The 18089-nt window shown below is 34.5% G+C and overlaps 1 protein-coding gene and 1 pseudogene across 1 annotated transcript; both read right to left on the bottom strand.

Moving 5' to 3' along the window:
• Positions 1-1288: 1288 nt before the first annotated feature.
• Positions 1289-2389, bottom strand: LOC149011679 (UPF0481 protein At3g47200-like). Its single transcript, XM_089162724.1, has one exon. It carries the CDS (start codon positions 2387-2389, stop codon positions 1289-1291), a length of 1101 nt encoding a protein of 366 aa, XP_089018850.1.
• Positions 2390-15466: 13077 nt separating this feature from the next.
• Positions 15467-16995, bottom strand: LOC149011680 (DEAD-box ATP-dependent RNA helicase 47A-like; annotated as a pseudogene).
• Positions 16996-18089: the final 1094 nt, after the last annotated feature.

The following is an 18089-nucleotide window of genomic DNA, read 5'->3' on the forward strand; positions in this document are numbered from 1 at the left end:
TTTTTTTGAGAAAATTTAACCCGTGATAGAAGGTTATCTTAATTAACACATAAATAATAACAGAAAAAATATATGATAATTTAGATTTAGTTAATAGATCTGCCGGTAGAAATTTAGAGTCGTTCAGTTAACATATTTCACACGTCCATTCAACTACCCCCATCCCTTTAATTATTTGGTATAAATGTGCTTTTTTATAAATAGGCGATGGAGATATTACATATATCATCAATTGTGAGAGTCGAACTCAAAACCTCTCTACTAAGAGGTGTTGGTCATTACCAATCAAGTTAGAAATATGATTGACTCTTTATCTTACTACAACACAGCCCGCCACCCCCACCAAAAAAAAAAAAAAAAAAACACGCATATAGATGAAAAAGTTAATTTAGTGGTACAAGGAACTTCAATAGTTTTCTTTTTCCTTTTATTTGTTCATTGACTAGTCATAGGGTCTATAGCCCTGAGGGAGGGGGAATGGTGTGGTAGGAGTGGAGGGTCGAATCCATAACCTTTTTGCGCTTACTGTCTAGGAGGCTGCTACCACTGTGCTAGAAGCACATCTATGAAATTTAGTAGTTAAGAACAATATGACTTTAATGGTATTAGAAATTACAAAAGAATAGAAGAAAAAAAAACTATATTTCAAGTAACAAAAACAAGTGAAACAAAAGAAACTCAGAACAAGCTTTTCTCTAAAGTAAGAGAATCCCAATTAAGCAAGTTTAGCTGCTGTGAGCTATGCTGAAAGAACTAACCGTTCATAAACAAATAATCTAATTAGTTCTCTATCCTGGCAATTTTTGTCAATAAAGAAGGGATTGGAGAGGTTTACTTTTCACATGTCTACTACTGGACTTGAATGACAAAATGCAAGGAAGCGAAAAATATATATATATTTAATGTTCAAATTTAACGGCCAAAACAATCTAAGAATATCAAACAAGGCTTCCAATTTATGAGATTGAAAAAAGACAACATGTTTCACTAGGGAAAAAAAATGAGATTCATGTTTTTGGATAAAGGATCAAACTTTTATTAATGTTAGAGAAACAAAAAAGAAAAAAAGAGAAAAACAATCAGAAATAGGAACCACAAACCTTCAACCTTGTAGCAACAATCGTCTTAGTACACCAACCTTAATGGTTCCCTTCCACATAAAGTACTTCATTCAAAAAACGCATAAAAGAAAATCAAGCATGACACAAATAGCATTTAACAGCCAGATGATCCAACAATATAGAAAATGATACATGATCCCACAGAGTTTTTGAGTGCTCCGTTATTTTTAAATTTGTAAGAGAGAACAAATAGTTTGTATCATCATCAAGATGATGGCGAGTACTGCAACAACGACTGAAATTCTTGCCCATGGCGAGTTGAAATAGGTTTGCCTCAAATTTGCCATTCTATGATTCCATGGTTTATTGTAATATTTATCCAAATTGTTGATAACATCATAAAAGTAAGTTTTCCCGACTACAACATGTTTCACAATTCGGTTGAATAAGTTCGCCGCATCTTCTGGGCTGCCAAGCCCGTTAATAATAATTCCTTTCTGTGTCAGCAATGTGACGTCCTCAGCATTGTCAATGAGGGCATCCATGAAGCATGCATAGGACGTGAAGAATTGACTAGTGCAGAGTTTTTCTTGCTCAAAGGCAATAAAATTTCTGAGGACGTCTTCCGTGGAATCGAAGAGACAAATAGTTGGGATTGTCAATACTCCCTTTTTCATGTTAAAATTTATTTCAAATAGATTGGAAGCATTCTCCTTTTTTTGAAACTTGACACCAGCACTCTGAAGTTTTGTGGCATTATGAGCAAGGAACTCAAAATCCCATGGAGATGAGATGCGAATATGTACAGAGAAATCAAGATAATTCTCTGCTCCACCGGCACCGGCATTTTTATGTTCTCTAGCATGAAAAGTAAGCTGCAAATCACTTTCATTAGGAGATGGGATGAGGGTACGTCTTAATAAATCAAGAAAATGCTTTGCTCCGCCATCTATCTCTATTAATGTTTCAAAGTCTTCAGCACTAAAATCGATTGAGTCATTTAGCACTACCGCCGCAGAAGGCTTTATCAACGAACGATATATAAATTCACTGAATAAGGTATCCTGATCAAATAGTAGGCCATATAAACGCTCAAGAACAAATATAGGAAGCTGATTCTCAAGCTTAAGCAAATCAATTAGGATATGACGATCCCATGCACAATTCGATATGAAAAGATGATCATTTGTTCTTGATAAGCGGCTTTCAAGGAACTGAAGTATGAAGCAGCTATCCATCACCATCATCTTGGCAAACTCAACTTTCCCTAAATTCATTGAATCTGAATAACATTTACGAGCTTCTTCCTCCAAATCACTCACTAGCATCGATACAAGACTTAAAGGTTTTCCCAACTTGCTTTAGAAGGTGATTCAAATACTGCAACTTATGTGTTTCTGTGATCCGTAAGCAATCATCATTATGGTGCAGAGGGCCAATTGAGACCGTGTGAGGACTATAGGAATCTTGATTTTGCTTATAAAGCTGTTTGGGGACATGATACATACCACAACAAGATCCCAATGGACTGATGTTTTTTAGTTTTTCCTCCACAAACTTGATCATTGTCTCCCTTCCATTGATGCTCTGTTGGCAATCATCATATCATTTTTCTATTTACATATATCTAGTAAAATCACTATATTAAAGTTTCCTTCCTTCATATCTATTAAGCAACTTGGTCTGGCTTAAGTAAGGTTCGGTATCGAAACCTTGTGGATGCAAAAATCCCCGCTAGGAGACTCACCCACCACAGCCAGGTGTGCGACCCGGGTCGAACACCTGATTAGTCAGGACAAAGCCTTGGAACCGGGGTTGGCAACAAAAAAAAAAAAAAAAAAAAAAATACTATTGGCCATTGAATGAACTGACCTGTTCTGGTTCTTCCTCCTTGGACTCGTTCAGATTCTTAATTTCGTCATTGTCGTTCATAAATGTACTAGAATCACCAGAAAAACTAAAAGCATTTGCCATTGAATGAAGCTCCTAGCTAGTGTTCTTTTCAACTCAGAAGAAGAGGAAAGAACACAACTACCACAGAGGTGTAATAACAATTAGTGAAGTTGCAGGAAACAAAACAATATGAAGCTCTTTCTAACATGGAAAAATTAGATGAAATACTAACCTATGCGGTTTGTGTAGGCAACCACCAATTCTTGCTAACAAAGAAAGCTGGCCTCAAACTTTGTTGCTGCAATTTTCTGCTTGATCACTTAGACGTGCTGCTCGACCACCGAAGAGTATGAACCTGCCAAATCGTGCTCGACCTGGATGATTGATTTACACCTCCGACGAGCTTGTCAGTAAATGGAGAAAATCTAGTGGATCAAGAGAACCAGACTTTTCCTTAGAAGAAATCACCTTAGAGAACTTACCTCGAGGTGATGATGGTATGAGCCTTTTATAGCTGAGGGAATACGATGATTGATTCCCACTGGAATACCTCCACTAGATCCTTGTTAAGATAAAGTTGCATTCGAATTGTAGTGATCGAATCTGACCAGGAAATATTAGTGGTTTGGCTTCTTTTTTTTCTTCTTCTTATTTAGTGAAACACTTATTCCTCATTTTAACCAAAAAAATAAAACACTTATTCCTCATTTATAGGAATTAGTGCTCATAGTCATTTGATTTTTGGTTATACTAGTACTGGTCCAACCATGTTTGGTTTGGTTCAATTCTGGTCTTGTTCGGTCCAAGTATACTCATTCGATTTTATCCTTACCAAAGTGCAGAACTATACAAAAGCTGAAAGGTAAACTTCTCTCATCAATAGTTGAGGAAGGGCCCTACCAAAAACAGAATAATTGAGGAGAGACTATCTGATAAGATGACAAAATGCAAACAACTTGAAAAGTTTGAAATCTCCGCAACATGCAACGAAACATGACAATTGGAAGAGAATCAATAAGTTTATTTTTGGAGTGATTCATCCTTCTCGAATGCAGCATGCATCACTTAGCTGTATTATGCTCTTCAAGTGTGGTAGTGTCCCCTTCTTCCTTTTCACGGCAAGTCTTTATGGAATAAATTCAGTGAGATTTCTTTTTTCAAGGTTCTTATACATGTTTTAGCAAGACACCTTAGCTATGCATAAACTCCCCACCAAAATCTTTCAATTTATGCACTGTTTTTTTTGTTTTTTTCTCTGATTTGGTCTCTCGCTTACTTCCTCGTTGTCTTTCTGATTAATGTCTCTTTAACATATCTTGCATCTGCCTTCTTTTCATTTTTCATATTTGCCCCCATTATAGCTTTGGTCGAGATCGGTTGTAGATTATTGGATTCACACTAAGGCGGCACGACCCCAACCCCAGGCCCAGGGTGTACATGACAGGAAGTAGAGGATGTGGACAACATTTAATTGGATTGAAATATTTTCTAAGATACCTCTACTCCTTTTGTCTCATTTAACATAAAAGACCATTTGTTTGACGAAATACAATGGGATGGATAACATGTGAAGTGAAAAGTACATTAATTTCAATGAAATCCCAAAAAGTTAATTTTATTTGATTCAATGGAGTGGGAAGATAAGTGGATAAAATTTCTACTAATGTGATACCCATTTTTTCCCACCCTGTGCATAGAAAAAGTTCATCTGTGGGAGACTTTTGCTTGTTTGTAGGGTTCACATATTTGATTTTCATGAACATTTATTTCCTTTGGGTTGTTGTCCCCTCATCACACTTACCATGTGATGTGTCTGAAAATTGTCCAACCTTTGGATACCTGCAAAACGAATGTCAGACGTGGGTCGATTTGATGGTTGGGAAGCCACCTCCGAGTGTTAAATGAACAAAAACACCACCAAAGAGCTCTTGCGAGTGGTAGAGTTTAATCAAAAGATTCAATGGAGGGAAACGATTGAATTACTTTTCCTTTGTGTTATTCTTCGGTTTATATAGGGTTGATCTACCATTTCCGACCGTTTGATCAATTTACAAGTCTTATCTGTAGTCTTCCAATTGTAGGGTTTAATTTTCGTAGTCTGAGCTATTTGCGGTTTCCATATAGAACACGATTGCCTATCTTGAACTTGACAAGATCACATTTCTTTTATAACCGTCTAGTTCCTTCATGCTCAAGGCACTTGAAACCCGTCCTGATCGGGGCGATTGAATAGACTGTAGTTCAACCCGGTTGGCTATTATTTCTTACTTATCACCATGGATCTCAAATTTTTAAAGGTAAATATCATTTACCTCCCCTCTTAACTGGACAAATAACACTTACACCCCCTCTTAGTTGGATAATATCACTTACCTCCCCTCTTACCTAGCAAATATATCAAACACCTCCCCTCTGTTAACTTTCTCGGTTAAATTTAACTTTTACCGTTAAATATTTTTCTAAAACCCCAAACTACCCTTGGTTAAAATATTTTTTATTTTAAACCCTAAATTACCGTAATCACCGTAACAATTAAAATACTTATTATCCTTAATTAAATAATTATTAAAAACCAAAACACCATAGTCAAAACCCAAATTATCTTTAATTATTAAAAGACCAACATACCATTTTTTTTAAATTTTTTTATCAAACAATTAAAAAAACAGGTACTACTATCAAGTAAAATTAAAAATGCAATTAAAAAAAAAAGGTCGTTGATAAAATTAAACATGTACTACTATTTTGGGTTTTCTTAATTGTTTGATAAAAATTATTAAAAAAAAGGATATGTTGGACTTTTAATAATTAAAGATAATTTGGGTTTTGACTACCGTGTTTTGATTTTTAATAATTATTTTAATTGAGGATAATTTAGTGTTTTAACTATTAGTTGATTATGATAATTTAGGATTTTAAATAAAAATATATTTTTATCCAATGATAGTTTGGAGTTTTAAAAAATATTTAACGGTAAAAGTTAAATTTAATCGAGAAAGTTAATGGAGGGAAGGTGTTTGATATATTTGCTAGCTAAGAGGGGAGGTAAGTGATATTATCCAACTAAGAGGGGGTGTAAGTGTTATTTGTCCAGCTAAGAGGGGAGGTAAATGATATTTACCCAATTTTTAATTATCCCATTTTTTTTTTTTATTTTTTTATTTCATGGAAATAAGGGGACTCTAAGAGATTGTACAAGATTTGACTTTCTCTCTCCGACTCTCCGTAATAGAAAGTTTACTCTCATACCTTTAAAAATTCTTGCCTATTATTTTTATAACTAAACTAAATTAAACCGTCTAAGAAGGTTCAAAATTAAACTCTCTTGAATTGTTAGTGTCCTCAGCTATGCGATTGGTTTCCTCTTGATCGCCGTGGATTTGCCACTCGTTGCGTTTCTAGGTTATTTTTCAGGTTCTCTATTACGTCAGGTGCTAAGCTGTCGTCTTCATACAAATCAATTCGAACATAGTTCTCCGCAACTAGTATTACACAGAACTCATTGAAATGGTGAAGAAATTTGTAGTAGTTAGAGGAGGCACCCCACTCGATCACGGTTTTGTTTTCTAAGGGTTTAATCGAGTTTCAATTTTATAAATTTGAAGTTTTAAAATCCATGAAGGTAAAATTTAAAAACCAATAATTATAACTATATTCCATCTTTTCTAATATATCCGTTGTATATTTTGATTGTAAAAATGATAGCTTGCCCTTAATTAGTTCTTTTTCAATACCAAGGGAAGGTAGAATAAAGATATTATTCTTTTTGGATTAAAAATGAGTTGAGTCAAATACATGATTGAGCATTAGGGAAGTAGATTCTGCAACTTGGCAACAACATTCATTTTGAGGCTGAGAAGAGCAAACACGTAGTGTATTACTTGTATCTTCTTTGTTTCACTACTGAGAAGGATTTAAAGCTCGCTGGAGATAGCAGAAGAGGCATTCTAGTGCGCCAATTTGTTAAATAATTAGCTAAGAAATGAGGTGAAAACAAAGAATATCTATCTACAATTCCTAATTGTAAATAGAAGGATCCTGATTAGCTACAACTGAGAAAAATTCATAGGCTTTACTTTTCTCTTTTCTTTTTTCTATTTTGATTAAAAATAAATTTTACTTGATGTTTTGAAGAGTCATCATGTATGTGAAATAAAAATCAACCATGTTCTTAAGAAGTCAGAAACTTGACTTTGACCTTGTGATCACTAAAAGCAATTTTTAATATAATTAATGTTTCAATCCTTATAATAATACATTAAAGCCTTGTGAAAGAATATATAATATATATATGGATTTATATATGGGCAAGCCGGCCGGGGCCGCCCGCGAGATATAAAATGCCATTTTAGTCATGATGATATACTACATATAAAAATATATATACATATATATATCTCCTTTTATTTTGAAGTTTTCTTGATGTAGAGTTCTGTTGGATTATGAGAAAGCTAGTAGATGAAAAAACAAAAATATCACTTCCAGTCATCTCCAGAAGTGGTTGATTTTCCAATTTCTTCTGGCCTCCTATATTTGAAGTAAAAGTCTTCCATGGCTTGTTGAGAATCGAAGAATTGAATAAATAGGAAGTTGATGAATATCACACTTACGTTTCTTCAACTACAGCCTTAGATACTTTTATTCTAGGTTACTAAAACCACCCCATCTAACTTAAACTAAGAACTCTACAAAATACTAATTTGGATGGAACCATTAGGGAAAAACCTTAGGTAAATCAAACCTTAAATTGTCACCATACAATAATGGAATAGATATAAAAATGGAATGGAATGATGAACATATCATATCTTCACTACTTCTACCTCTACCCTTTGTTTGTAGTCAATCTACTTGTTTATCTTGATTCTACCGTAGTCTCTTATTTTTTTAGAATCCTTAACTTGATTTTTTGTGAAAAGAAATGATACCTAAGTTTGCGTATAATGGCATGTAATGGCTACCGAAATCCAAGATGTTATTTATAATATAAAACCTTAAGTCTAACCACTCCTATAATCGTAAGATTAGTAATAATCTTGGTCTTAATATCCTAAGTGAACATGGACCTAAATAACGGACTGATATTAGTTAAACCTTCAACCCAATAGGAAGATGTAAATCCAAGATGTTATTTATAATATAAAACCTTAAGTCTAACCACTCCTATAACCGTAAGATCAGTAATAATCTTGGCCTAAATATCCTAAGTGAACATGGACCTAAATAATGGACTGATATTAGTTAAATCTACAACCCAATAAGAAGATGTAAATCTAAGTACATTTCATTATGATTTCATGCTAAAAATAAATATGCATGCCTAAGTTATAATACGTGATATGTGAGAGTGGGACATGAGTTAGTTATCAAATTATCAAATGATTCATTGTTCTGTCAAACTAGTTGACCCTTTTGAACCTTTATTGTATTTCATCAAAACTAATAGGCAAAAATAACGATTCATGTCGGCTACTTCATACTTGCATCTTTTGGCCAAATGATGAATTAAAAGGGTTCCAGTTATGATTGATGTTTATGTTCTCTACAGATAAGATCAAGAGAGTCATCATGTGGGATACTATATTTTTTGAAGAATTAGGGCAACATGAGTGGAGACGTTAGCCTTGTTATCTCCAACATTCTAATCAATTGATGTTGTGTTCCGAGGAGGTTAAGAGGAATGAATCCACCTATTGAGTTCTCGTTGGTTCTTGACTTCAGATTTTTATTTATTATTATTATTATTTTTTAAGATTTAGGGTTTAGATCAATTCTGACAAAAATTTTAATCAAAATAGAACATAATCCTGAAAATCTCAACCCTGTTAATGTTAGGTCAGGTTTGCCATATATGATCTTCAACACTCAATAGTGTCTTGCATTGCCAGCTCAAGATTATAAACCATCAAACTTAGACTATGGTTGATATTTTGAGCGAAAATACTTTAAAACAGCCATTGCCACAGATTTTTCATGTACTGGTAAAATTGTAGGTTCTTGCACAATCACAGTATCCCTTGCATAATCATGTCTTGTTCTATAGATTTGTCATGTTCTTCATTTTTTATGAATTGTATAACCGAGAATTCTTTTCTTTAATATATTGATGGCAACCCATCATTTTGGGGTATGATCCAGATAGGCCGGTGTTCATGAAAATGGATAAAGAAAAGTGTGATATTTCAACAGTGGAAAAACTCATGGTGAAACAAAGAATCTTCCACTTCACAATAAACACAAGTATCAACGGTGATATGGTGCAAAACAGAGATTGGAGTCCATCTCATATTCTGAAATAATAAATAATTTTGAGATTCCCAAATACTATAAACTGGCACCATAAAGTTAAAGTGGCAAATCTTCTCCATTAATGAATCACCACAAAAATGTGTTTCCAACCATTCTATCTCCCATTGAAAAGTTGGGTACGGTGTCTAATTGAGACCATTCTATTGTCCTTTCTAATGTGGGTTTTGTTCTCTGCAAATGCATAAGTGCATTAAAATTCATTATCTATTTCTGCCATAGATGATATCTCTTTTATAACATTGACAAATTGCGATAAAATATCGTGAAAAACAGAAAAAAAGATATGATATGCTTCCAAAGGAATTTTTTTTTTAGGATTTCTATTACAGCTAAATATCAGAAAAAGGGAACAATTTATAATCATTGGTTCCACATTTACATTTCAATCTATATCTATAGAATCCCCTGATATGCAAATAGAATTTCTTGTAAAAAATATGACCCATTTCCCTTAGCAAAATGTCTTTCCCTGATGGCATCGTATCCACATTCTCTAACTTTAAACCAAACTCTGTTGCTTGTTTGCCCATTCCGAACACGCTCAAAAGTCAAGTTTAGATTGACATAAATATAGTGAATTTAAAATTAAAACCAAACAGTTACTGTTTCTTCAATTCCTTCCAATATCTCATATCTTAGATTAGAGACTTTCACCGTTTGTCTAAAATAATAGATTGTAAAAAAATTGATGAATATCATTCACTTGATATTCTTTAGTTAAACCACTATGTTAGGATTTATTCTTCTGAACCTTCACATCTATCTACTGGTAAGAAGTTCACAAAATGATGATTGGATTGAACCTATATTTGTATTTAAAAAACATTTCATATGATTTTATGTTAAATGAATTATGCATGATCCAAGTTGTAATACACAATATGTGACCATTGGACATGATTTAGTTACTAAATTATCAAATGGTTCAGCCGGTTCAATTGGACATTTATTGGAGTTTATATATGGAGCTACCTTTGTTGGTCGGTTGGTCCTAGCTGACATCAACCTAGGTAGTTACTCCTCCGTCCTCACATGTTTGAGATAACTATTCTTGCATTCTGGCACCTTCACCCGATCTTCCTTTGGAAATTGGAACTAGAAGTTAAAACGCTGACAATGGGAATTAAGAAAATGAATAATCAAAGTACACATGAAAAAAGCTTCAAGTTTTCTTTAACCCATAGTGCCAAGGGATATCTTTAATCTAGGTATCTATTCTCTTATTTGGTTAGATGATATTTTTAATTGAAAGAAAACAAAGAGTTTATGATGAAACTAGTTGTTCTAGAAGTCTATCATGACGTTTAAATCTCTTACGTGACAAAACTTTCACATGAAACAAATTTCAAAATGTCATTTAGTAAAAATTATTTCTTAAACAGGATTGAAAGATGAACATCCTTGGAATACGGAATCGGAAAGAGTAGGTTGCAAAGAAACTTCAGTGAATTCCAAGTTGGATTAAAATGAAATATTTCAATCCCAAATCAATTAGTAGTGTAACACCTATTCTAGGTATCAGGTTCTTTTTTTCTTTTGATAGAAAGGTATAAGGTTAGGGATGATGGATGATGGTAAAGCTTATGTCAAAGGGTATCTAATATCTATTTTACGTAATGAATTATGCATGCCAAGCTATAAAACAAAAATATATATATGACCAGAGTCACCAGAGAAGTAGCTATTGATGAATTATGTCTCTCAAAATTTTATTCATTCATTTATTTTTGTGTATGAAATTTTACAAAAGCAAAATGGCACAGCGTATCTTCATATAAGCTTTATATACCAGTAAATAATTCAATCTTAATTAGCAATTTTATATTAGTTATAAAATACAATGAAAATGAAGCAAATGATGAAATTAATAGAATATAACTTTGGGATAATTACTTTGCCGTTTTATATTTTGGTTTTATTACTAATCAAATTTCCTTCTTTATGAAATTACTATTGTTCCCCCTCACTTCTAACTAAGGGTGTCAATTTGTAATCCAAACCGTTAAAACTGAATTGCACCGGCCGGCCCGTTATAGCCTGAACCAAACCTTAATGGGTTTTGTTTGGGCTGAGGGTGGTGGAGCCCACACCAACTCAAAACCGAATTGCAACCCGTTATAACTCGTCTTACAACCCGTTTTGTAATTTTACATTAAATAGTATTTGAATCGTTATATTACCACTAGGTAGTTGGTATAAATAATTAAAAAACAAAAATTAGCATGAATTCAAAGATCAAATAGTTATTTTATTATTTAATACCTAAGTTCTTGATTTCTATAGAATGGGTGGGTTTTTTTTTAATGGAAATTGACCAATAACAACTTTGGTTTCTGTAGAATTTTTGCTTTTATTGTAGGATGTTCAATTGTTTCTTTTTGCTCTTTCTTACACACCGTAAAGTGTTAGTCAACCAGAATCTAAAACGTTAGCCTAAACCGTTAGTTAGCTCGAACCCAAACCGCACCAAACCAAAATCGGTCCGAACCGTTATTTTGCTAATGGGCCGTGTTTGGGCTTGGCATTTTTCAGCCCGAAACCACACATTTGTCACCCCTAATTCTAACGGTGTTAAGAACTTAAGTGGTCGTTAACATCAAATATGAAATGTCTATTTCGCCCTTCATTAAAATTAAGAGGTACAAAATATGGCATTACTCACATTTACAGAAACTATATTAAATGTCAATTATATCATTAAAATCTTATATTTTAGAATATTTTTGGATTTGGTGGGACCATATACTTTGGTTGTTAAAACTCTCACATTCTACTTAAATTTTTCATAATTACAATGATGGAAGTTTTACAAACAAATTAGCATATAATATGTTAATTGATATGAAATTTGGTAACATGCATAATGGTCAGCATTACAGCATATATTAGGTAATTTTCAATTTCCAACTTTAAATTAAATTTGATGTTTCTCAATATTTTAGTTTCTATTTTAAGTTTTATTTAATTACATATTTTCTTTATTTCTTGATTTCTTTTAAGAAAAGAAAAATCAAATATTTCCTTTGTTCAGTAGTTTTTTTTTTTTAAAAAGAAAAGTGAATTTTTTTTGAACTCATAGTTAATTAAGGATAGTATTATAACTTGAAAAAAAAATAAATAAGTAAAAAGATAATTACAGGGTTATTTTTGAAATTTAAAAAAAATATAAATACCACATCATCAGTAAACTAACATAGATTTAAAGGAACATTAATAATTGTACAAAAAATTAAAGGTTGGATTAACAATTTAAAAAGTACAAGAAATAAAGTAGTAATAAAATCAAAATACAATGGGACAACAATAATTATCCCCATAACTTTTTCATCAATTGGGCCTGTTTGACTTGATAAATGTTTTCTTAGAATATACTAAATCTTCTGTTTGGTATATCAAATAAACAATTTTATGTTGTATTCTTCTAAAATTTAAAGATACTAAATCAGTGGGCTATTCGAAATAACCCATGATATTCCATTCTCTGCATCCAACCCCACAGCGTATTTGTCACTAGCCCTCTCATCTCATTTTTTCATAACTTTCTTCATGGTGGTTGACCTGTCAAACCCACCAAAATATCAATGAAACCGCTACAACTTTTATTTCGGGAGCCTTTAACTTCAATTTCTTCCAGTATCTCATAATTTTAATATTAAAGTCTTTCATTCATTTTCTAGAAGAATGGATCTTAAGGAAGTTAATGAATATCATTCACTTGTTTTTCTTCAGTTAAACTACCATGTTAGAATACTTTATTTTGTTAACCTGACGGGGCGGACCACAGGGGCGAGGGGGCAGGCCCCCGGAAAATATTAATAATTCCCTTTATTTCACTGTATAATTTCCATTTTTCAGGTTTCTCCACATGTGAAATATCATATGGCCCCCTCAATTTTGAGAATAATTTTGAAAGGTAAAATAATGGGATAATGCATCCCAGTTAAAACTAACTCCCAATCCTATATCTCCCCCCTTCTCTCTCACATCTTTTTCCTATTTATTCTCTTCTCTTTCTATAATCGTGGGTTAAAGAAATTTTTTGAAAAAAATCTTACTGAAATTCAAATGCCATTCCCAATTGAAACTAACCTCCCAATCCCTAATCTCCATTCTCCATCTCTTCTCACTCTCGTATGTCCAACCCAACCAAACGGGGGGAAGAAAAAAAAAAAAAGATCAATATATATGTTTATATTTTCATTTTTTTTTTCTATAGATTTTTATTTTGTTCTATTCTTTTTATTTGCTATTGATTATATATTATCTCTTACCTAAAAAAATAGTTGCATTACTTTATGGTTGAAAGTCTTTTTTGTTAGTACTCATACTTAATTTACCTATATCTTGTTGAAAAAAAAATATAATAATACGATTTTGTCAAAAGTGGGCCAAAAATATGGGGCAATTTAATATAATAAAATAATTCATGGTGGAAGCAATGGGTTTATAAAGGACAAATATGGGAAAAGATTGTTTCAATCTAGATTTCATTCTTGCCATATTATCCGGGTCCGTTCGATAATGATTTGGGTTAAACCTTACCCGTATCTAAAATGCAATTCTTAATGACTTCATTCATGTTAAATGAATTATGCAGTCAAGTTGTAATACACAATACGTGACTATTGAACATGAATTAGTTACTAATTACCAAATGGTTTAGCTGGTTCCATTGGACCGGATTGAACCATTGAAACCTTCAATGTTCTTTTTTTATCAAAATTATAATTCGGCAAAAACAATGATTTCATGTCATGCTTTTGCATGTAACAAGCATTCGATCTTTGAAGATACCTGTGTTTAAGACTCACGCCAACAAGAGAGAGAAGATGTTATTCTGGTTTTCTCCAATGTTCCAAACTTGTGACCAGACATAATCATATCTTGCTGAAGTGATGAGAGAGTTAAGACATGTATTTTAGGAGATGTAAGTGGTCCAATCAGCCATTTCCTGGCCTATGATTTACTATAAAATAGATATGGAATCAAAGTGGTTGATGTGGTAGGAGATGCTATTTGGAGGGCTCGTAGTATATATGCCTCTCTAGATTGCAAGGAACTGAGTCCATAGGATAAATGGAGTGCTTTTACTTCATGATTCTTTGTTTCATTCTGCACTACTTCATGGTTGTCTGTGCCACATTATTGATAAATCCCCAATGGAATACCATTATGTGTAGTACTTGTTCTATGGGTTGATAAATACCCATTGCAGGTTATATATGGAGTTATCTTTCTTGGTCCTACACATCAAACACAGCTGTGCATGGAAAAGAGCTGGGATGCATTCTTCAAAACATTATGATACGTGAAACTAAACCATATTCAAGACATAAAAAGCAAATGGGCTCAAAGGACCCTTTGGTTTTTTCACAAACAAATCAGACTTGAAAGCATTCACATATGTTAACTACCATGACCCCTTGAATAAACACCCTAAACAAATACATAAGAAAACTTCAAAGCTCAACTTAATTCATCCTAACCATAGTGGACTAGCATCCTCACATTCATGAAGAAAAGCCCCAACTGCGAACCCCCCCCCCCCTCCTTCCCCTTTTTTTCCTCCCCTAACAACAGCACCGAGAAAACAAAACCAAGACAAATGTCTACACATCCAAAATTAAATTAAATTAAATTAAAAAAAAATTAAAATAATAAAAAATAATAAAAAAAAACCTGAAGAAGTATGAAGTAGCAATATAATGTGAACTTACTTGAATTGAACTGAACCGACCCATTCACTAATATAATACCATGTACAAGTGAGTACTAAAAATCAGTGTGTAGATTCAACCTGTGCTACCTATAAATATGCACTTATACATAGGGTAAGCAACAGGTTTTTGCAATGGCCAGCAGTCATTCGATGGGGCAACCAACATAAAATGAGTACACTAGTAGTACTCAAAAATTTGTTACAGTTTCTGGTTTCCACTGATGCATTGGAGGACTGAAAACCCTTCCAAAGTGATGTATACTCCGCAAACACTCAATACATTTTTCTTCAAAACGCAAGCTATACCAACCCAGAGAGGGATACGAACCTAGCTTCATCAGAAATGAGTCTAAGCCAATTATATTCCTTCAAGACAATGAGCTTGTGCCACAGAGGAGATTAGACCTTGAGTATGAGCTGAGAGTACAGTCTTTGCCAACCTAATAAATTTTGAGAAGGAATCATGAAACATCTCATTAAAGAATTACTTCTTCAAAGTATCTTCTTCTCTTTTGATGATAACAAGCTTGCCCTCTATAAATTCACAAGCATAAATTGGAGCACCAAGCTGTCTTTCCAGTTTCTTCACAACAAATACCTCCGGCTCCTTGCATAATGTAACAACATTTCCCTTTCAACCAAGTCGACATGTCCGGCCAGCCCGTTGTGCATAATGGACTAAATCAGTGGACAGATCCAGATTAACCACGAGATCACATTCTGCCACATCCATTGCTGACAGCTTAGTTGTCACTAGCACTCTCACCTCACCATTCTTAAATTTTTTTCAAAATGGTTGTCCTGCCAAGCTTGCCAAGATCACCATGGAGCTCTGCAGCCTTCATTCCACAAGCCTCTAGCTTGAAAAAAAAAAAGAATCTTTGAGCTGTCTCGTGTGATTCATGAAAGCAATGACAGACTTGGCATCAAGTGCATGCACGCATCTCCTCAGATTATCAACCTTATGCTGTGACTTTGTTACACAATAATAGTGCTTCAGGCCTGGTGGTAAGCTCTCCACTGCTCCTTCAGTTATAGTGTTTGGTGTGGAACTGGAAGCAGGTCCAGAGAAAGGAAGAGGTCCAGAAGCAGCAATAGACTCAAGTGGGACAACACTTTTGGCACGGACAAGAAGAGTATCCCTTCCCCAGCTTGTGGCTGCTCGTACCACCGAAAAGGGCACTGTGGCAGACACCATAATGGTCTGACGCCCAGCTTGCTTAGATATCGAGCTCAGGCCACTGGATGAGTCTGGCTTGGATCTCCTACCCACATGTTCCAATATCCTATGCATGTCCTCGCGGAAACTAAAGGAAAGGAGCTCATCAACTTCATCCAAGACAAGAAAACGGCAACCATGGGTATGCAGCTTTCCAGCCGCACTGATCTCTGCAATTCGTCCAGGTGTTCCAACAACTATTGTAGGCTTATTTTTCTTCAGAGCTTCTTCCTGTCTGGATCTGTTTGCACCACCAACTATTCAGACTTTCTCTTCAGTGGACCAACTTCTGAGAGTATGGGTAGGAGATATGCTAATGTCTTTCCTGAACCCGTGTATGACTGAATTATGACATCATGATTCTTTGAAATGGTAGGAATTGCCATGGACTGAACATCAGTCGGAACAGTAAGTCCAACCTTCTCTAACCTTTCAATCACCAATGGCGACAAACCTAACATGGAAAATGACTTGGCAGCAAAGGGAGCCGCCTCAATTTCAAGTGGATTTCTCACTCTGACATCTTTCTTTACACTGTTTCTAATTGCCTTTACTTGACTCTTATAGGCTTGAAGACTAGTTTCCTCAAGTTTGGTGGTCTCATCTTTCTTTGCTGCCTCCATTTCACACTTAAATCCAAGGCTTGCAAGAGTGAGGGGGCCATGGTCATGATCAAGCCGTCTGCAGAGCCTCAGACTAGTGTGAATCCTGGCTGTCCTTGAGATACAGAGTAATTTATTCAATGGTAGAGAATCTCCAACAAGAAGTAACCGCGTTGATACCAACATGGACATTTTTCACAGTTTCTCGCAATTAGTAGTTACATAACTTGTTTACAAGATTTCCTACATGTAACAAGAGAAAGTCAGCGGTTAAGAGTAAACACTCACATCTAGCAAATCTAGCAAAGTGAACAGATTCCACCTCAAACTGCCAAAGAAGTTCCAACAGGATAGGAGATGACATGCCTTGGAAGGTAATGAAAATAGAAAGTGCTATAACTTAAAGTCTGATTAAAGGAATCAGTCTGGTTCTGAGGATGTCATTTTCTCACAAAGTACATTTCCACTTTTATTTAGAGTCCCATGGCTAAGGAGGAAGTGGAAAATGATCATCTCTAATGAGGTGAATATTTTTCAATAGAAGTTCTAAAAATATTTTAAAACAAAATCTTTGCTATTAACCTTTTGATCTCTTGAGGGTGACAGGTTACTGATAGGTTCAGCCTGTGCAAGGAGCTTGAATAAGTAAGACATTTTTAAGCTTATCTTTTCTACCCTTTCCTTTCACTACAGCTATTAGGAGCCTATTGTTTACCTTGTTGTATGATTAATCTTGCATATGTTTGGGTATCAATAATTCAAGATCATTATGGAACAGTTCTTCAGCAGTATTGAGGGAAATCCATAAGGAGAGAATTCGTGGGGATCTAGAGGGTGTCAAGCTCCCATTGATCAACTGGTCATCAGAATTGGAGACCCAAGCTTTTGGGTCAGGTTGGGTTGATCTTTTGGAGTTATCTCCAAGAAGGATTGTCGATCCTTTCATACGTGTTGCTGCTTCATCTAAGTAGGTTTGGGGTATGTCGCTGTGTTCCTGCCACCTCTTGGCAAAGTAGGCTGATGCACAAGCCCTGGTCAAATTAATATGGCAGCATAATGTGAGGAAGCAGAGGCCGTTGCCCCATGGCGAACAAGGTTTTAGAGTTGGGGTGTGAAGTTCGAGACAAAGCTTTTTGGTTGTTTTACTATAGCAGCGTTGAGCATAGCATTTTTCCCCCCTGGACCTTTGATGAATTCACTCATTCAGGATAACTTCAGTATCTCAAAGAGATTTCCCAACTTTGGTGGACAGGCAGGGGTTTACATCCTCTGCGGCCTTGACTTCA

Source organism: Hakea prostrata, chromosome 7 (assembly GCF_041222555.1).
Source record: "Hakea prostrata isolate BN-2017 chromosome 7, UWA_Hpros_2, whole genome shotgun sequence".
NCBI lineage: Eukaryota > Viridiplantae > Streptophyta > Magnoliopsida > Proteales > Proteaceae > Hakea > Hakea prostrata.

Excerpts from the sequence above, each read along its gene's own strand:
- LOC149011679 (XM_089162724.1), bottom strand. The coding sequence starts at position 2,389 with ATGCTAGTGAGTGATTTGGAGGAAGAAGCTCGTAAATGTTATTCAGAT.